General features: G+C 41.9%; 1 protein-coding gene across 2 annotated transcripts in view; it reads right to left on the bottom strand.

Annotated features, from left to right (window-relative positions):
• The window catches only part of TBC1D9 (TBC1 domain family member 9), a 43,393-nt gene extending 28,470 nt beyond the window's left edge, over positions 1 to 14,923 (bottom strand). For both annotated transcript variants that reach the window (XM_042871534.1, XM_042871533.1), the window contains exons 1-2: positions 14,797 to 14,923; positions 2,909 to 3,019 (exon numbers count right to left, since the gene is read on the bottom strand). In XM_042871534.1, the coding sequence (XP_042727468.1) occupies positions 2,909 to 3,019; positions 14,797 to 14,923 (238 nt within the window). The remainder of the gene's footprint in view (positions 1 to 2,908; positions 3,020 to 14,796) is intronic.
• Positions 14,924 to 22,301: the final 7,378 nt, after the last annotated feature.

Here is a 22,301-nt window from a genome sequence, read left to right on the forward strand (position 1 = left end):
GTACAAGAAATCATTGTGACCTTCTTGGTTACATATCAAACAGTTGTCTTCCTCATCATTCACCAACGATGATGAAAAAATACTTCCAGAAAACACCATCAGTGCTTTACACAACTCCAATGAAAGCAACACAGTGCAATGTTCCTGTGCGTTTTCCATGCTAAATTCAAATGTACAGCTTCAATATAGATTCATAAATCATGTTGCACAATAGTCTGTGTGCTTAAGCAAACCTATTTCAGAACCACAAGTGATTGCTATCACTGCTTCTCCTAAAAACTGCTGGATGCAACCGGATCTTTCTGGAACTCAAAAGGTACTCTGAAGATCAATTTATTTCTTGTTGGCTTTTGCATTGCTGTAAGAAGTAATGACGAAATACAAGAAATACATATTTTAAACTAGACTCTCATCAGAACAGTGGCTCATCTCTTGAAGAGCTGTGGCAAGCAATGCAGACACTACCATGACTCTGCCTATCCCCTGTTTGTGGTCCATGGGTTACTATTAATGTAGTTATGGTCAATATCCTCAACCTGCAATCTCCCATCTCGCTGTTTTCATTGGTTTTAGTCTCTGTTATCTTACAGTTCACTCTCCCAGACAGTGTCATCCACAGAAAACCATGCAAGCAGGCCAAAATCCAGACATGATGTGGAGCAGTTCAAGCCAAATTCTCCTCACAGTCAAGATTTTTTTCTTTGCTTTATTTACTCAGGATTCAAGTAACACATTCACTGTGAGATTTTAAACTACTGTTCTACTGACTTTGCTACTGCCAAGTCTCTGACTACCTCTGCATGTTATAAGCATTCATAATTTTACCACTGTTGGCCTTTCAGGTGAATCGATACCTCAGAATCTGAGGGAAGAAAAACAAACAAACCTACTCAAAGCTGACCACCGCACTTTGGAACAGAGCCCTTCAAGATCAGTAGGGATTAAAAGGGAAAATAGCCACAATATTACTATATTCTACTAATCACTTCACTCCCTCCTCTGAAAGAATACTCATTTCAAAGCTCGCTCCATGGCTGAAATTATGATTGAACAACACCCTGGTAGACTGAGCCACTGTTCCTCATCTTTGGGGAGCAAACTGATCAGTGTGTTAAACATAAGCTGGAATGGTAAGGCATCTGCAGATGACAGGAGTTGCAGGAAGCATGCATGGCGCATGGAGAGAGCAAGAGAATGAGCAATTGCCCTGCAGGTGAGGTAGAGTAGCAGCACAAACAACATAGGATCATCTCTGGGCATCTGGGTTAGATTTCAAGCAGCTGGCTTCATTTGTCTATAGTTGGAGGCATAGAGGCAACAAGACTGAGTACTGGTTTGAAAAGAAAATTAACAAGTCATGGCCAGTTTTATCACCCAAACACTTAGCTGTAACGCCTGTTAGTCAACTCGAACTGCTGCCATTTACAGAAGGCACTATAAGAAAAGCTGAAATACCTCAGGGAGTCTACAATTGGTCTTTCCAGTAATGGCAGGTTCTGAAATTGAACAGCAAAGCCCTTAATCTGTGCATGTACATATATGCACTCTGAAACTTGCAACACTTTGTTAATCAGAGCACACAGGCTTTTTTCAAAACCTATTCCAAGGCATGTAACAATTCCAACTACCCATGCTCACTTACCTACTTCATCTAGTCCAACCATCAACCCATCAGCACCATGCCCACTAACCACGTCCCACGGTGCCACACGCACATGCCTGTTGAGCACCTCCAGGGACAGTGACTCCACCTCCTCCCTGGGCAGCCTGTTCCAGGCACTCACTACTCTTTCTGATAAAGCTTTTCCTAATATCCAACCTGAACTTTCCCTAGCACAGCTTAAAAGCCAATGTATCTCATTCCCTTGCTAGTTTCCTGGGAAAAGAGACCTCCTCCTCTCCTGCCCTTCTCCTCACCTGCACATGTTCAACACAACACCACACCGGAGACAATGCTGTTAAGAAATCTGCTTTACGGAGCTATAAAGCTGCAAATCTAATCAGTTAACATTCTCATACAGCCAAGATCCATACAGCTAATCCCAAAGCAAATTCATATCCACATCAAAAAGTGAATTATAAACAGTCCTTGCGTCTATACATAACTTAAGTAGTCATTTCAGAGCAAACAAAACCTCTAGGATTATTTTCTCCCCCAGAGGAGCCGTGTACAGAAGGTCAAATGTCACACAGCATTTATGAAACAGGAAGCAATCACATTTGTTCCCATCATTCTGCATAGCTACTCACTGGAGATAGAGGTTACTGCTTTATGGAAGGCATGGGAGGATAAGACAAATCTGCAAAAGTAAGAGACTACAAGCACCAAGTAAACAGTATTCTACCTATGGGGAAACAAGAGATACAGCTATACAATGTAGAATTTTTAAAATGAAAAATAACCAAGCCAATCACCTAGCCTGATATTATACTGTTAAAATTCAAGAAAGAGTTTAAAAAAAATTTGGAACAGGTATATGCATTAACTACTTTGTTAGCAATTTCAGTTGCAGTTCAGATTCAGAGCTAGGACTGTATTATCTTCCCAGTTTCCATTTCAAGAGAAGCCAGCTGCCCAGTCTGGGTAATTTTGGGGGCCACAGCACAGGGCCATAGCATATTACTTCTCCTCCCATGTTTCAAATGCTCTCATCAGTCAGGAATGCTGCACTTTCAAAGTGCTAAAGGACTAAGCCACGGGCACAGAGAAGAACATAAAGGTTGAGGGACCTTAGACTGCCTGCCTGGGAATCAGCTTGAGAGATAAAAAGCACTAAGTAATATAAGCCTCTCTTCCCATTCCTGGCCTGGCCAGTTCCGTCTTTACTCAGCAGACAGGATGCTCTGTTAGTTATGTAGCAGAGTACCCAGGAAGAAAAAATCTACACATCATTATACTTGTCCTTACCACAGGCAATAGTCCAATAGACCAAGGAGTCTGGTGCTTGATAGAGGATTCGATATGGTGCCACTCTGGCACTGGAGTCCAACACAACATCAAGAGTACCCACAAGGAGACCTACGGAAAAGGAAATTGTCATAAATACACAGTGATGAATCATCTGAATCCCCAAATAAAGAGATTTCACATGCCCCAACCCCTCAATTCACCCTCCTCAGCAAAAGGCAGACATATGTACTAATTACTATATCTGTTTTCATGAGTTATAATGAGGAAGAGTGACTCAACAGGGAAAAATATCTTCAGTTTCAACACGACTTCAATTTTAAACATACATCAACCCCAGGGTAAAGGCAGACAAATTGAAGCAAAGCATAAGGTAGCTATTTCATGAAGCTATTTACAAGTTCAGCTCTTTTCTGTTTCATATACTTTTGGAGCCCTAGAGGAAAGAACAAACAAATAAACAACAGTGGAAAAAAACAACAACCCGGACAGTATAACCTGTAAGAGTTCAACATTCAGATGTCAGCTAGGAAAAAAACAGACTTCTGGCAAAGACAATTACGCTATTTAATGGTCTGATTCCTTAGCACAGAAAGGATCAAAATGCTTTACAGTCAAACTGTTTTTCTGTTACAAGGATACTGCTGAAATACAAAGCCATACTGTTATTCTGCAGCAGCACTGAAAAGTCTTTGCTGCTGTGGGGCCATCAACAGTTGCATACCAAGAAAATTCAGTAATTTTTAACTTTATTTTTACAATTTTCAGATGGTATTTTATTAAGAAATTGCACAGAAAACTAGCCCCAACATAATGTTCATTCTCACAAAATGCTTATTTATTCTTAAAAAATGCCAAGGATTTTTCCCTTTTCATCTTCAAAAAGAATTTTCATCTTCCCCACGGAGATCTGGATTATTAATTCTCATGTTTAAGTCCTCAGCAAACTCCTGCTCTTAAGAACAGATGAGTTAACTTTCAAAGACTTGGCTGTTTCCCCTGCAAGTATTCACTGGGGCAGAAATCATCAGAAATCATTTATTTTTAATGGCTGAAATAAACTGCATGCACCAGAAGCCATTCAGAAACAATGCTGTTAAAATGCTCTTCTCAATTTCAACTAGCTGTTTTCCTCTTTTACTGTCACAGTTTTGTGAGTTCCCCATTCTGTACGGTCCTGACGGGTACAGAAGATTTCTCCCTAGCTGTTCCTCTTCCAGTTTAGCTGTATGCATTATAAAGACATAAAAGCACTACCCATTTTCTCTTCTTAGCAGACTTTTTAAATTAGAACTGCAAATGACATCTGGAAATTACCCACGTATCAGTGATCTTGTATTCCCCCATTTTATGTATTCCACTGGTGAAGAGAAAGAAGTCTTACGCACAGATCTTTACAGGCCACATGAAAATACCACCTCTTCCTTCCTGATACGTTAATGCTCACCACCTTTTAATCCAAGAGTTCTGAAATACATGAGAAACAAGCCTACATATGCTATCAATCATTCCCAAAAATGCTGGAAAGTTGTGTATTGTTACAGAATACAAACAGAAAATACTAATGTAAAATATCTCCATGTTCATTAGTCAAGCTACCTTCAGTTCTTACTGCCGCCTATTTAGTTGTAGGTCTTTCATCTCTCCTGTGTATTACTTGTACATAGTGACAGGATACCTCTGATCAGTACACTACCACCTTTCCTAGATACTCAACAGACTGAAGGAGATGAAAATATTCCTTTAAACTTCCAATACGTCCAACACCTTGCCATTTTTTTTTTCCCCCTTTACATATCCTCTCCACTCAACTGCTACAGGAAAGAGTACAGCTCTGACTCAGAAACACACACAGGTACATACGTAACTTTCAACCATAGACCAAGCCAGAAACTATGCTGAATTAATCTGGGTTTGCTGCTCACTTGCAAACATTATTCTTGTTTTGCTGCTTCACATTTGGTACTGACAGATACAGACAAACATACAAAAGGCATGAGGCAGTATCTACAGAATCTCGTAGACTGGCCAATGTAATCTTCCCTGAGGAGCAGATACACTGTTAAGTCTCCATAATCTTTAAAAATACGCTTGTTCCTTTTGTTGTGTCATAACCCCAACTGTGTTGACATATGGGTGGTCCTACCCAACAATTCTGGCACTAGTTCTAGGAGGGTGCTGCAGCCAGAAAAAAAAAAAAAGGGATGCTCAGCTGAGGTCAGAGAGCTAGAACAAACCTGCTGACTTGGGCAGCAATACCAATGTAAGCAAAGCTTCCCATCCCATCTCCTTCTTCATCATTTCCTGGAGATAGGGAATGATAGGCACAACCCCAGCTCCAAACAACAGGAACAACAGCATAAGGTAGAGCTGTGTTTTCAAGAAAGGTGGTGAGAGATAAGGAAGAGCTGCCCAGTCTCTTCCCAGCAATTGGGTTGTAGAAATATCTCTGAAATATGGTTTAAGGAACAAATGCACAGAACTCAGAAGATCCCACAGAAAACTCAAACACCAGCAAAATCCAGCTTACCAAATCTGCTCCAACAGTTTCTCTCATATAATGAAATAGCTGTGTTGATGGATGATACACAGATATTTAGGATATAGTTCACACATTCTTATACATTAAAGAAACTTAACATTTATACTCTTGTAATCATACAATTATGCCTTATCACTGTCCTTCAGGAACTGTTCCATTTTGCACTGTAAGTCAGTTTTTGTTTCTTTTCAGTGCAGACAGATGATGCCATCAGAATGAAGTCACAGGAATTCCAATAACCACTGACCAATTTCTTCATAAGTAACACAAAAATAAGAACTTTGCTAAGTCCATATAAAAATGCAACAAGCAAAAAAAATATATCATTGTTTGATTGGTCCTTGAACAGCCAGTGACTGATGCATACAACAATCACATGGCTATGCTGCTTGCAGATTTTTCACCCATTATTTCCATCAGGTTGCTGACTGCAACAAAACAAAATCAAACCTGCAAGTCCTTGTTCGAGTGAGCCTTTTTTATCAGTGAAGATGTAATGCGTGTGTTAAAAGTTTGTGGGATTAGCATCTGACTAACACATGACAGCTCTAATCCTGAAGGCAGCCAAGCCCGATTAACCTTATACTGTGCAAAAGTCCAATCTCAAATGGTACACATCTAGAGTAACCATACCTAGATAGGGGGAGCAGAAAGGAAAAGGTGAGGGATAACAGCCAGACAAATGCTCTACCTCACACTACTAGAAGGATATATGATGTACTAGAGGGTGGTACTGTCAAGTGCTTCAGTTATTCCACGCAATTTATAGAAAAACACAAAACAGTATTATGTTTTACTTATCTGACCACTATGCCTCACATTTAAACCGAGCAGAGCTATAATCATAGCATGAAGTGTAAGAATCCATACAACAGCAATGACTTTTTCAGGTGTTTTTTACTAGAAGGGTTTACAATCACAGACAACCTGGCTTTGTCCACAACATGGACTCCCTCCCTGCCTTCCACCTGATACATCCCTTTCAGCTTTAGCCTTGGCAGTCCTCAAGTCTCAGGTGCTATCAGTGCATACCAATGATCTGCAACACCTCCATTCTTCTGTATCACAGGGAAATTGCATCAAGCCTTGCCTACAGCTGGAATGAGCTCACTGCAGTTGCTGCAACTGACACCTAGGAACACCCTCCTCTCCTCCTGTTTGCCATATGACAAGCACGTGTTAATTGCCAGGCTCCAGAGAGCTGAATCCTGTCATGCCACCAGCACTGCTACATCCTCCCAGCTCTATGACTAGCCACAACTGCTGTAGAGAGCCCAAGAATCAGGCAGACACCAAGATGCTTGAAAGGGAGCAGTCAGTAGCTCTTACAACTTGAGCAGAGGGGTGAACACAAGGCAGAAGAACTATGCAGGCCACAGCACTACGTACGTGTGCAATACAGAAGAACAGCAAATGTTTCTCACTTATTCTACTCCCCTTTTTTTTTCCTACTCCTTCAGCAGCCAACCTTCAGTGGCTCAGCCAGGGGTGGGGACAGCACAAATCACACCACATTTGATTCCGTGTGGCTTTACACTCTGTATATTGCCCTCACTAAATCTGTCAGAGATGTTCGATTTAGCATCTAGCTAGTGGCCTTCTTACTGTGCTAATACACCATCACATAAGGTTTAAAAAAAAAAAATAATAATAATAACAAAAATTATCACATCACTCATCATCATCACTGCAGAACATTTTAGACAAATTGTTTCCAGAAAACTGCTGACAAATCATTACCAGTATAAACAACAGCCTGGCAGTCTCTTCTGGTTAAAAAAAAAAACAACACAAAAAAAATAGTTCTTTAAATGCCCAAGCAAACAGCATGCATTCATCTTTTCAGCATCCACAGCAAAATCACAGCTTTTCATGTCTGACTCCTGGAGTCACACTCATGAGCTACCACTCCAATACTCACAAGGATGTCAGCAGCCTATCTGTATACAAGCTCAGCACCACTAACAAAAAGGAAAGCTTGCAAAGTCACATGCACAACTAGAAAGAATTTTTCAAAACAGGCATAGCAACATTCCGACAGCGAATGAAAGAAGTACTGCTCAAATGATTCTCCATCTTTAAAGCACACTGATGACCCCTTCTTCTCTTTCCTCTAGCAGAAGGTGGACGCGCAAATGAGCTCTGACCATAAGAGACCTGTTTGGTTTGTAGACATTTTCACCCTGTTTTATACTCGTCTGTTGTCCATTAAACCAAATCTTTCTCAAGTTTAAACATTACTTTCTGGACTGTAGGAATAGTAACTCGTAACACTACATAGATAAGGTCTACACTACAAGCTATTGTTCTTCTTAGACACTATACTGAATCATTTATTTTCTATCTTTTGAAGGCAGTCCACGTGTGTATGTAATTAGCTAGCTCATTTGTTGTTACAGGAAGAGGTCATGCAATTATTTGTCTGAGAAACCTCCACCTAGAGCGACAACCTGAACTCTACAGCTAATACTACCAACCTTTTCATTTATGAGGCAACTATATTTGGTTTTATTTCATGAGACAGCTTAAGTGAATAGCAAATATTATTAATTATTTAGAAGTAACTATGAAGCTAGGCTTCCCGTCCTAGAAATAACAGGATACTTTTTTCAAAAGCATGAAGAACACCACCCTTGGAACTTTATGGAGGGTTCTGTACTATATGTGTCCTCTCATGCAAACTAAATCAAAATAAAACCTAAATACTTGATAAAAATCTTCTCACATGGATTATACAGCAAAGGCTCTTATGGACACATATTATTACATTATGATAGGTAATGTAAAATAAATTAGTTTCCTCTGAAATCAAGATCTGTTTTCCTCAATACTTGTCTTTGTTGCTTTTTATTTTACAACCAAACTTCACGTAAGATTGATTTACTTGCCACATTTTCCTTCACACACAAGTGTTTGAACACCAGTGAAAGTGAGGCTGATGAAGTTCTGTCACTGATGACATTTAATAAGATAAAAGGCAAGAACAGCTCATACTTTTCTTGTCTTCAAGTTGATGAAAGCACGATCTTCTAACATGACTATCTAGCTTGACCACTGTAGGATAAAATTGTAACAAAGGATAAAACTTTCATCCTCCTTCCTAGCTAACAAGTATGATTGAAACAGATAATCTTATAGATATCTTAATTTAAACTCGTACAGCTACTAGATGTCTACTATGATACTGGTTCAAGGGGTCTAAATAACTGATGACCAACCCTGTAAAAGAAAACAACCAAAAGAAAACCAATCCTGTACCTTGCCTTCTAATCTAAATCAGACCAGAGTTAACCCTTGATTTCACAACCTTTTGTAACTTCAGCTGATAAGCTGAAGCTCCCTGAATCATTCTAAGATAGAACCACATTTATCAGTATAAGCTACTAAGCACCATTTAAAATATTTTTGCATTGTAAAAATTTGCTGCTTTTCTCCTCCGAGACAAAAACCAAAACACCCCTTATAATCTAGATCGCTACATGTAAATATAGATGCATATACAATACAGCCAAAAAATAGATTGCTTTTATTTCCACAGAGGCTAAGCTTACAGACTGTCCAAGTACAATAACTCACACATAATATACCCAAATGAATAAGTTCTCCAAAACAAACCCTACCAGGTTTGAACTGAAACAAAGACAGGAAAGGCTTCATCAAGGAAAGAAATCATATGGCAGAGAAAATCCCAACAACTCTGGCTACTGACATACTGGAAAACACAAAGGGAAAGCACAAGATGAGACTGTGAGGAAAGAACCCAACTCATCTCAAGAACTCAGTTGCCAAAATTAAGGTTGCTGCCATGGTAGGAATTCACAAACCCCTATCTTGGAACTTTGGACCAACTCCAAAAAGAAAAAAAATGTAACTGCAAGTCAGGTCTGGAAAATATTTACAACCTTCATATTTGGAAAGGAAAATAAAAATACTGAAGATTTTGAAGTGGTCCCACAGAACCAGAGCCTGCCTCAGCAACAGTTCTGAAGGCAAAATGCAAGTGTATATTATTGAACATCAACATCAATTAGACATCAGAAGTATGGTAAGTAACCAGGGCACAAAAAAATTCCAATTAGATGCTTAAAGGACTCACACCACCGTGCTGTACTAATAGATTTCAGGACAAATAATAGGTCCAGAAAACAGTCTTGAATTTATTTGCCAAGCAAAAACATCATGTCATAAGGCAAAAATGGCAAGTGGAAGATCAGCGCAGAGACCTTTATGGCTCACATCAAGTGTTAAAGACGAAGTAATGTCAGGGAATGTCTTGGGCCAACAAGCCTTCTGGTACAGAAACCTGAGCTACACCACACCAAGCAACGTTAAGAATTCTCATCTCAGGTGCTGCAGCCTTGCAAAGAGTGCCTTGTCTGTAAGAACCAGAGATAACAGAAGCATGAGACAGGAAAACAACACACCTTCCAACAAAGCACCTGGGATTGAGTAGAAAGACTGGTGAGTCAATTCAGACAACTAGAACGAATTCAACACTTTGGCATCCAGATCCCTACAAGTGGAAGTCCACTACTGAAGAGTCGAACGTACCCACAGCAGATCCTATTAAGAAATCTCAGTAGTGACAGAGCACATCTGGTGCAACATAGAAATTCCACCAAATGGAAGACTTTCCACTGCACCAACCAGAACAGGCATGAAAAGCTAATGGACAGGTTGAACGGACAAGTAATTATACTAATAGCCTCAATTTTTATAACCACTGCATTTCAAACATTAGAAAGCACATTTTCAACTGAAGTGCAAAAGTTTGACATATCATCAGCTTGAGCTAATGAGCTTGTTAAAGCATGCACCACCTCCTAATCAGGTCAAACACTTATCTTAGGCATAAAAAGGCTTTTAAGTAATTTCTTCCTCAATTCTCTGACTTGAGAGCAAGATGAAAGTCTTCTCCCAATCTGAGCAACTGTGAGTGATGCCCAAGAAGGCTGCACAAACGCACTGTTAGGACGCTGTCACAGTCTTAAAAACATTAGATTAGACATTATGGCCTTGCATTAGTCAGCTGAGCTCAGAACTTCTCCTTCCTGACTTTCCAATGCTGAAAATGTATGATAAACCCTTTTGCAAAAATAGCTGGTGAGAATGACAGTACTTCATCAATTTCTTTTATAGCCAGAAATCAGCAAATTTCCATCTGCTCTTTTCTGCTTCAGCATCTGAATCATCTTTGGCAACGTCTCATGGACTCACAAACTTGCACTGAATCTCACACACGCACTGTCCCAGCTGCAAGCATAAATGCCATATCTGCAAAATAATTCTTTCCTAAAAGCACGTCTTTCAAAGAACAAGAATTTATTTGCCTTGGGATCTTCTAAGGGATCTTAAAATAACAACATTTAAAAGGAAATGAATTAGAATTTCATGTCTGTTTCATGTAGAAATTACATATGCAAAAGGAAAACAACAATTTCATAGAATGTATCATGCTCTGTAAACTGTGAATATACTGCTTTACTGTCAACTCCTAGTCTCACTAATTCCTTGTAATGTTGTCCCCAAGTAGCAGTCTTTGGTAAGCTTTACCACGTTTTAACTGAAAGCAGATACAGCAGTTTTTAACCTATGTGACGTATCAGAATGCAACATACACTAATAGAAAAAGTATAAGCCTTTTAGTTATTCATGAAGTTTATGACATGTTCAAGATCCTTACACCCATCTAAGTCATACAGCATAGAGTGCTCAAATGATGCGACAGGTCTGTGCTCACATTCTCTCCAGCTGCCTCTGCATCAGCTGACACAAGCTGCGCTATTACACACTGGATCCTCTGAGAAGGAACTATCTCACACAGACCAAACCACCAACCTGAGCAGGGCAGGTAGCTGACAAACAGGAAATAGAGCAGTTATGAAGAAAAGAACCACCAGCATCTTTGAGAAATGGCTTTTTCCCCTGACAGCGAGCAAAAGGAAGATGACCTTCACTCAAGAGCTTCACGCAAACACAACATACAGGCTTATGTGCCTATCACACACACTTACAGCACGAAAGTACATTTTTTTAGTCTAGTCTTTGGAAGAATTATGCAGTGATGCAAGACAAGGCAAGTTTGCAAGACAGCAATGACAAAATGACAAAAACTACTTAAAATAGAAATTGTGTCTCTTCCCCATTTTTCTTTTGTTAAAAATGGAAAAACCTAAATAGCCCTTGAGGAAAGGCATACTTAGAAAGGAAAAATGCAGTGAAGTAACTGGTTCTGACAAAAACAGTCATTTAGAAGCATCCAGGACCTAATTTAGTCTAAAATGGCTTCACACAATCTAGTAGAAAAGCTGTAGATCTTAAGCAAACCATTCATCAGACACATTTTGTTAGCACAGATGACTTCTAGGGATTCATTAGGCAATGAGGCACTGCCCTAATACAAACAATATGATTGTCATGCTTCTAACAGGTTACAGTTCAACACTAAACTTAAGTGTAAAAGTCTCTAATGTCCAAATGAGTAACGAAATTAGGCTCTCTCCTTTCTGCTAAGCTGTATAAACTGAGGCCAACAGGAGAGACTACAGATGGGGCTGAGATTTCAGCCCTTCTCCAGAAGTTACTGATATTGTCTTTCCAGCAAAGGATTGCTGTGCGATTGCTGTGCTCACAGCAGATCCAAGAGAACAGGCAATGTGGGTACTGGTCCTTCTCAACATAAAGTCACAAGAATTACTTTCACTTGCTCCTAATGCTATACAAACTACTTGTTTTTCAGCTGAGATGTGTCTAAAGACCCAAAAGATCATTTTGTTTGGACTTTGCTCTGGCAATAACAACACCCCTCTACTGGAGGGTGACAAGTAAATGATGAAAGACAGACAGAGACACTAGCATCCACTCTGAGGGTGACTGCCAGCCTTTAGACACATCTCCAGTCACAACATCCAAGCACAGGAGAAGTCTGTACCCAACCTTCTCAAGCCACCACTTATGGGAAAGCACTCTACCTCAGCTACACCAACACATTGGCATTGCAGCGCAGCCTCAACTTGCATTCTGCAAAGTCTGAAACATCAACAGACAGAAGACAGAAATCATTACACTTAGCCCAGCTCAGACTGGTTAGTCCCACAGAAAACCTACATTTGAAGGGAATGCCAGAAAATCAATGTCTCTCATTGCTGAACCACGGTTTAAGTTACACACCAATGCCATCGCACGCCACCGAGCCCATAGTCTCAGCAACTAGAAAATCAATTATCATTCTAAGGTTTAAGACAATGACTGGAAGAGTCAATAACAAAGGAAGACAAATCAGCAGAACTTAAATTGCAAGGAAAGAAAGGGTGACAACTGAACTTACATCCCCTTTTAAATACACCAATTTTGATGACTCTCAGCCTCAGTGAGATCTTGCATTCAATGTTTCCAGCCAGCCTCAAGGATACATGTTCTGCTTTTTGTCAGAGCTACTGTACCATGTTGTACACGTTAAAAGGCAGGTGTCTTTTTAGAGTGTTATCTGCACTGCTGCATCAGTAAAGAAAATTGAGAGGGGGGAAAAGATGAAAAGACCCTTTTTTCCTGTTTCTCTAATGTAGACCTAGTAACGTCCAAATTCTGTCACTAGAGAAACTACAGAACTTCCCAAAATATTATCCTAAATGCTATCGTTATTAGAAACCATGCACCCTGTTAATTGTTTCAGCCATTTTCTTTACTCTTGGAATCAGTTAGGTCCCTCAGTACTTGGCATTTAGCTACTCTCATGTGAGAAGAGTGGGCCACTGGTTTTCTTCACCCGTGTCAGCCCTCAAGAGGCCATCCACAGCTGTTAGAGCTACCAGCAAAGAATTCCAGTACTGATATTTCCAACAGAAACAATTCATCACAGGTTCCATTTCCTGCTGTGCTTACCAAGCTGGGAGCAGTCTGGATGCTCCACACCGCTTTATTTCTTCCTCGCTCACGTGCTCACCACTGCATCACAAATCCCTGCCTCTCACAAGTTGAGTACCGAGCGGAAAAAAAAGCATATAGATGGAATCATTTCTATAGTCTGATCTCTTAAATGTTGTTGCCTTATCTGAGCTTCACAAAACAAGGATTTATGCATCCTATTCTCACTCCAAGGACAAACTCTTCCTAAGAGATCTCTCCATTTGTGGAGTGGTATCACCAATGGCACTACTGCACATACAGCTGCACGAAGGCAGAGATATACACTCCGCAAATAAGATGAAAACACAGAATTCTCAAAACATTTCTCCAATAACTGAGGAATGTTTGGAAGATTGCCTGGGTTTCTCATGAGATCTTTAATTCAAAGTTAAGAGAGGTATGAGAATGCCTACTCAAATCGCTTAGATAGAGGGAAGAGTCCCTTGGAGGCCAGTGGGTAAGCCGTGAGAGTCTGCAAGGAACCCCTCAAACAAAAACAGCAGGGCTGTAATCTTTTGAAGCAAAAAATATTCTAAATGGGTTTGTCAACACTGTGGATTTTCCTGTAACTTCAGGAATGAAAAACCAACAGAACAGAGACAGCAAGAAAACAACGGACATTTAAAGCTGATGCGAAACATCTGCTCACCCCTTTCTCCGCAAGGATAAGGTGGGCTTTGTTAACCTTCAACGCTAAGATCTCAAGGGCCTCCATACAAAAACAACACTTCACAGGCGCGTTAGCTGAGACTGCAAATTGTTTGCAAGTCCACAGAGCACTCAAGGGCTGAAGGAACGCTTAATCTGGTAAGCAAACACAGGACCTTGAATGCAGCCCGTGTGTTTATTTTGCTTAGCCTGCAGAGCCAGCATCAGTGTTAGCAGGGATGGGAAAGGCCACCTGCCTGCAGAGAGCACGCGTGCACATCTTCTGCCACATCAAGAGGGAGCGGTGCTAACGTCATCGGGCTGCTAACCTCCAGTTTTAGTAAAACATGTATGTTACCTGCAAATAATGGAAGGTTTTCCCAGATGTGTACGCACGGTATTGTAGAGACCAATGCATGCGTGACTGCAGACACATTTCCAGCTGACAACGGCTAAAAACGAAGCACTCAGGACACAGGCTTCACAAGGACATCCCAGGGAAAGCAGAGAAGGCAAAACAAACCTATTCGGATCGCACACAGCTGTGAATTACAGCCTGCTCGTATTTCCAGCAGCACACCCCGGAGGCTCAAACCCCCAATCTTACCCCTGCAGGTTACACCCTCCCGTCGGGAGACATCAGACACCGCCGACGGCTCACACAGCCTCAGATTTCCGCGTGTAAACCCTAAGAGGAACCTGCGCGTTCCACGTCAAGCGCCTCAACGCCAAGAAACACCCGGCCACCCGCAGCGCCGCAGAGCGAACCGGGGCAGCTCCAACCCGCCCTTACCAGCCAGGCCCCCGCCGCCTCCATCGCCGCCGTGCCCCTTCCTCCGCTGCAGGATGAAGTAAGGGTTGGCCCGCTCCGTCACCCACAGCGCGTTGGCCAGCAGCACCTCCTCGGGGTTCACCCACATGCTCCCGGCGCGGACAAAGGGCGGCCGCCCTGCCGCCCGCCTGCGGGGCGCGGGGACTCACGCACGCGGCGGCCGCATCAGACGCCGCCGTACCCGGCCGCGGCCCACGGCACGGCCGGAGGGCGGAGGAGCGGCAGCCGCATGCCCCCGGCGCTGCGGCCGCTTAGTCTCACGGCGCCGGCTGCGGAGGAGCAGCCACGGGCGGCGGCGCCCCCAGCAGCAGCAGCCGCAGCGCCGAAAACGACGGTGACATCAGCGGCACCCGGCCCGCCCCGCGCACTGAAGCAGCCTCGCGCACGCCCCGCACCTGCGCGCCCCGTGCGGGAGGCCGCCGCGCGCCGGGGAGAGGGGCGGGACCGCTGCACCGGCGCAAGCCGCCTGCAGGGGGCGCGGCGGCGACCGGCTGTGTTTGGCAGCTCGCTGAGGGCGCGCATGGGCGCTTTTATGTGTATATATCCGTATGTCTGAAATGTAAGATACGAAATAGAAAAACCACTCAAGGAATAAGTGCCGTGAGTGTTAAAGCTTCTACACGGCCCGTTCGGTTTTGGAAGAACGGTACCATTGCCAACCAGCTTAGAATGCTGGAGCTCTAGAGGGCAAAAATCAACACTTGGAATGTCATCAGACTAAGAGACAGTGTCACTTCCCAAGTAGGAAAAAGAAGAAATGAAGCACTGATCTTACCGTTTATTCCTCCCAAAAAACTCTTTTTCAGCACAGCTAACTGGCATTTGCCGACAGGGCAGGACAGCCATTTGGCTGGCAAGGACCAAAGATAAAATAACATCAAGTCAACACCTGGCTTAGTAAGAAATGCACACGCTGCCCAGCCTGGAGCAATAGCCATAAAGGTCCCACTCAAGGGCTCGCCTAAGCATAGGAAAGCACCTAGCCATCATTATCCAGAAGCTTAGAGCTTAGACTTGCTTAAATGAGCATCTTATTTGTACGTGGAGAGAGCAGGCCTTGAGCTTTGTGTGAGAAGTATTTCGTTTATAAATGGTACGGAAGGTTTGAAAGACCACAGGACGCTGTGTTAGGTGTGATGGGGAATGAAAGAGGGAGTAGAAAAAGAGTATCTGAGGTTTCAAAGTGTGTGGTTAACTCAATGGCCACAACTCAGTGCTTCTATGCCCATAACACCTTTTAGTGAAGAGACAAGAAGCACTCAAAAATAATGATGTCAGTGTTACCATGCTCCTACATGGACATATTACAGGTGCTGCTACAGATGAGCAAACTGAATCACAAAAAGCAATTCTTGCTTCAAGTCACCCAGCAAATCTGCTGCGACATTTCCAACGAAGGTACTCAAATCACAGCACCCACTGTCTGCAGTTTTCCCACTTCCCAACTCTAACCACAGCATCCTTCACAATCAGAACCACACACTCTCAAGGCCTTTATCAGTCCACAATAATTCCATAATACTTTCTAAAGTAGCCAGCCATCATTTGGATGTAACTGACATTCTTTACCTTACATTTGATTTATGGACTTATGATCCCACCCAAGAAAAATAACAGCCCTTTCCAATACACCTTAGAGGGTTGCAGACAGTTGAGCTAATGTTACTAATGTAAGAGGAAAACAAACAAACCTTTGACAGCAGCTGGTATAAAAAGCAGCAGCCCTGAAAAAGGCAATATCATCATATTTCAGTGAGATGCTAGGAGAAAAAGGGAGGTGAACAGTGTGACAACAGCATGATTTGCTGCATTCTCTCAGGTTCATGGATCCAAATTCATTTTGCACCTTCCTGTGAGCACCTTCAGGAGCAGACAGACACATCAGAGGTCACTGAACCAGTTCAGCAAGAAGCTCCATTGACACTGTTTCTTCAGCATGATAGGAGTAGAAGAAAAAAAACAAAACAACAACACACCAGTAAGGAATTATGTTTATTCTGGAAATTTAGATGGTATAATTGCATGCTCTTGCAATTACTTATTTGCTCCTAGTGGAGATGATGGATTTCCTAAGAGACAATGTTTTGTTGGACAACAGAGAAACCGCTGAACTTAATTTTGCTTCAGAGTGTTGATACTCAGGGATTGCTTACCACAGGCCTCTTCATGAGCTGTTTATGCTAAGCACCGAAATTAAAATACTTTATACTCTGCCATAGGACTTAATTAACCTTGCTCAGTCACAAACTGGTTAGGTCTGTTTATCCCTCATTCAAAGGAAGCTCTGTTTATCTTCCAGTTATATTCCTTGATTTTCTATGTTATCTGTTTCTCTGTTATCTCAGTTATGCTAAAACAGAGAGCATATTTGATTTGAACATATTTAGAGAATAAACCTTCTATTCAAAATAGGGACTGAGCCTGAATCAAACCTATGGAAAGCCAGGAAAAGGCTGAGGTACTGATCTATTCATGTACTCATTTGTATACTGAACAATTTGCACAGTTAATTTAATTTGTACTTAGTTTACAACTTTCATTAGTCCGAGTTCTTGTTGTCTGTTTATCTCTTTGAAACCTTAAAGAAGAAGGATGCATATTTTTAATTTTTTTTCATTAAAGAGAGATGGGGGGAGGGAAAGAAGGGAAATTATCCTTTTGTTGGAGCCAATTTTCCCCTCTTCCCCTAGAAAGGGCCTTTAAGAAACCACAGGATTAAATCTGCTTGTAGTTAAACAATCAAGCCTGTACTTTCTGCCACACTTTCTCAATCAAATCTGTTCTTCATCTTTTCAGGTATCCAATATTGTCAATAAATACTTTCAACTCAATTGGTATCCTTACCACTGCATATGAAGCTCTATCTGTAAAATCTTACATACAGACTTCAGCTTTACTTTTATTCGTTATACTTTATGATAAAAAGCTGGCTGTGTTTGTGGTAAGGATTTGGGGCTGAAAATTGTAAAAATTTATGCAAATGAAAAAAAAAAACACCCTAACACTGAAAAAGTACTGTGACTGTAAATACATATACATGTGTATATTAATAGATATGCATAAAATGTACAGTGTATGAAATTAATTCATTTGTCAATAATAAAGCATCACAGTGAATGTGTACATTAACAATTTGCTATTTTTAAAAGAACAGTGTACATACTATATTCAAATTGCAGCATTTTAGTGTTGCTTTTTTAAATGTTTTGGAAAACTGAGGTGAATAGGAGAGTCCAAGTTTAGATTTAAGAAGTAAAGAGTTTGGAGAATTCCAATACATACGTGCTACCAATGTAACTGAGATTCCCCAAAGGTCAAATTAAAGCTCTCATTTTGAGTTAATATTCAATTAAAAGGCTAACGCCTGTCACTGTGTTCTCTTTACACCACAGCACTAGTCTTTGCTGCCTTACCCTGCCATTGCAGGAAGAAAACAGCTCCCAGTACTGTTTCTTATGACAGAGAAGGCTAGTTGATGTAGCCCAATTGGCTGCATGAGCAAAGCTACAGAGAACCTACCTTGATCTTGGTTTCCTTGTTTGATTTACTGTGGCTTAATTAACACAATTTCAGCAGCAAAGACAAAATCAACTGTTTGGCAGGCTCCTGGCTGCTGCTTTTAACCCATCCCTGGCTGCCCACCAAGCAGCTGCTTAGAATCTGGGATCAGAGTTTGTCTCTACACAGAAATGCCTTGCTTTGCTAACTTTGCATAGCTATTCTGGACAATTAGCCAGCTTCTAAGCAAGTCTCACCATCATTAGACAGCCTACAATTTGGGAGGTATTTTGAGCTAGTGCTACCCTAGCCTAAATAACTGTAAGCTCTAAGGCAGCCTAGAAACCAGGTTGCTTCAGCTTAATACTTGCCTGTTTTTCAGGCATCCACAAAAGACCTAACATCTTCCCACAGATGCCCTGTATTTGGGGCATTAGATTAAAACATTAGTTGAAAGCAACAGGGTACAACACTTACAAGCAGAAATAGCAAAAGCACTCAAAACCAACATAGTTATGCTTGGTAAAGCCCATAGTCTGCTTGGATGCAAGCAGTAATCTTTGCTGGGTCTAAGAGGAAGATGCGTCATTCTTCAACCCATTCTTGGCCATGGACAAACAAAAGTGAAAGAAAGGAATGAGAGAAATAGAATGAGAAAAAATAATTTAAGGAAAAAAAAAAAAAGATATATAAACAAGGTAAGAGAAGCAGAGGAGCACCTAGTGCAAGAGCATGGAAGGAGTGGAGAAGGATTAGAAGGGAACTGGCAGAAACAAATGACTGAAGCATCTTACAAGGGATATTTTTTTTCTCTACAACATATTGAAAACAGAGTTGTTGGTGGCACATTACCGCAACAGGAAACCACTTGCACCACTTTTCATTCATCTTTCTAGGCATGACTAAGTATGAAACTATTTCTTAACATTTAAAGCAATGCAGTTGTTAGTCAGTCTTCATTTATGCTGAGTGGTTAAGCATATTTTTAAGCTCTTTCTATATATCGGAAATAGTCCATAAAATATCAATTATGAATTACACAGACCAGCAAAGAAAAATCTCCTTTCTAAGTAATTTATAACCTAGCTTAGACCAATTCCAAGAGAAATATATTTGGGTGCAAAACATAAAAGTTCACCATTAACAACAGTCCACCACCTTTTAAGAAGGAAACATTTTGATCGCTTTGAAACTCTGAAATAACTATTATATTATAAAAGTTCCCTCAGATAAACTCCATTGATTCCTTTAAAAATAAGCACAGGCTCTCCATTCCTCTGGAGGTAACCATCCTCAAGAAGTTAAACTGAGTTTGAAGAGTTCCTGATGGCACAAGGGCATCTGGTTCAGCAGATGAGAAGAGAGAGCAAGCCGTTTGTCAGTGCAAAAGAGTAACATAAGCTCCATCCAAAGGAGGTGCTTGAGCCCTGCCTCCCACCTCTCTACTCTCCCAGTGTGCAAATAGCACATTGAGCAATGCTACTTGTTGGCCTACACTATCTACATTGTAGGTCAGGACCAAGCAAATAACCTGGTTTATTTTTAATCTGGGATAAAAAAAATCTTCTCATCTATGACTAATGAGGGAATATTCCAGCAGGACTGTTGTCACATGACAAATCAGTTTATGCTTACTCACAGGGGAATTAGATTGAGGATCCGGATTCTACCATATATTGAGCAGGGCTTTGCTGCACTAGCAAATCTAACTTTTGTCTTGTGCTCACAAGCTTAGCTACTTTTTAAAACTACATGCTGTGACTGTCTTGACTCCCAGTGTATGAATAGGCATGCTGAATGAAGTACCACAAAGCGCATTTTCTTGACATTATTTTTATGCAGTACGTTAAGCTGCATGAAAAGATATTCACCTGAAGTTAAGAGCTATCTTTGCTCTTCCTGCCATTAGTGGCGGGAAGGAAAAATGAAGTTTTTAACCTGCTATTTCCAAAGAGCTTTCTTTTAGTAGAGGAATGAGATGCAGCTCCCTGCCATACTTTGTTATGCCTGACGCAGCACAGCAGGATGCTTTCTGTGAGCGCACACCGCAAATAGCTTTTCCACCTCCTAAGTTATCGCCTTCCCTCTGCCTTCACAGATCTTGTAGGCCCGTGAGAGCTATATCATGCAGAAGAAACACAGCTGAAGCAGAATGACTCCCGCAAGGCTCCAGTGCCTCTATGATGTGGATGCACATCTGCATCCAGCAAAACAGTTGCTAGTGAAAGAGCTGCTGATGCCCTGCATCACTCCCAGCACTTGCTCTTTACAGGTAAACCCATGCTGTTGCCTGTTTGAGCAAGTGGGTGCACGAGTGCACCCATGGAGTACAGAGACAGGTTTGTCATGTCTTCTGCTGCAGAGGAACTGGAAGGCCACAGCATTTGGGCTGCCAGCCCTTATTCAAGTGCCAATCTGTTCATCAAGATGCTGGCTCTGCAAGGGACATCTGCCCCACTGCAAGAATTTCTTCCTCCTCTTGAGGACACTGACTCATGGAAGAACTACCTTGTTGGGGGCTTTCCAAGGCCCATCGGTGGACCAACACTGCCTCCAAGGCTGATGCTCAGCATATTTAGCATGTGAGACACTGAGGATGAGTGACTTGCTCTCCTACGTCTCTTTGTTCCTAAGTGAATATTTCCATATCTTGTAAAGGAATCATAAAATCATAGAATGGCTTGAGTTGGAAGGGACCTCAAGGATCATCAAGTGCCAACCCCCCTGCCACAGGCAGGGTTGCCAAGTCACTAGATCAAGTACAAAATCAGATTGCCCAGGGCCTCATCCAATCTGGCATTAAACATCTTCCAAAACAGGGCATCTATAAACTCTATGGACATCCTGTTCCAGCACTCACCACTCTCAGTAACTTTCCCCTGACATCTAATCTAAATCTCCCTTTATTTAGCTTAAAACTATTCCCCCTTTGTCCTATCGCTATCTACCCATGCAAAAACTTGATTTCCCTCATGTTTACAAATGCCCTTTAAATACTGGAAGGCTGCAATGAGGTCTCCCCACAGCCTTCTCTTTTCCAGGCTGAACAAGCCCAGTTCCTTCAGTCCATCTTATAGGAAAGATGGTCCAGACCATAGACAATCTTCACAGCTGTCTTCCGGTCCCTCTTCAAAAGCTCCACATTTTTCCTGTGTTGGAGGCTCCAGACTTGGACACAGTACTCCATATGGGGCCTCACCTTCCTCACTCTGCTAGCCAACTGTCTTCTGATAGAACCCAGGATACCCTGGCCTTTTGGGCTGCAAGCACACACTGCTGTCTCACGTTAAGTTTTTCATCAACCAGGACCCATAGGTCCTTTGCAGCAGGGCTACTCTGAAGGAGTTCCTCTCAGTTTTGTATATATCTAGGATTACCTTGGCCCAAGTGCAAAACCTTGCACTTGGCTCTGTTGAACCTCATTAGGTTTACATGGGCCCACCTGTTAAGTTTATCAAGGTCCCTCTGGATGGCATCCCTTCCTTCTTCTGTATTGACTGCCCTGCTCAGCTTGGTGTCAACAGCAAACTTGCTGAGGGTGCACTCCATCCCATCATCTATGCCACTGATAAAGATGTCAAAGAGTACTGGCCCCAAGACGGATCCCTGGGGGACTCTGCTCGTTACTGGCCTCCACCTGGACACAGAGCCACTGACCACAACCCTCAGGCTGCAGCCTTCAAATCCATTTCTTGTCCACTGAATAGTCCACCCTTCAAATCTTTCTCTCTACAATTCAGAGATAAGGATTCGGTTGGGAACCATATCAAAGGCCTAGCACATGTCCAGGTAGATCGCCTCACTTGCCTTCTCTTTGTCCACTGATGTCATCGCTCCATCATAGAAAGCCACCAGATTGGTAAGGCATGACCTTCCCTTGAAGGAAGGGAATTGATCATGAAGCCGAGCCGGCTGTCTTGGATCACTCACTCATCTGTCATGTGCCTTAAATGACTTCCAAGAGAATC

The sequence above is a fragment of the Lagopus leucura genome, unplaced genomic scaffold, assembly GCF_019238085.1.
Source record: "Lagopus leucura isolate 7727_CA_CO unplaced genomic scaffold, USGS_WTPT01 Super-Scaffold_100004, whole genome shotgun sequence".
Classification (NCBI taxonomy): domain Eukaryota; kingdom Metazoa; phylum Chordata; class Aves; order Galliformes; family Phasianidae; genus Lagopus; species Lagopus leucura.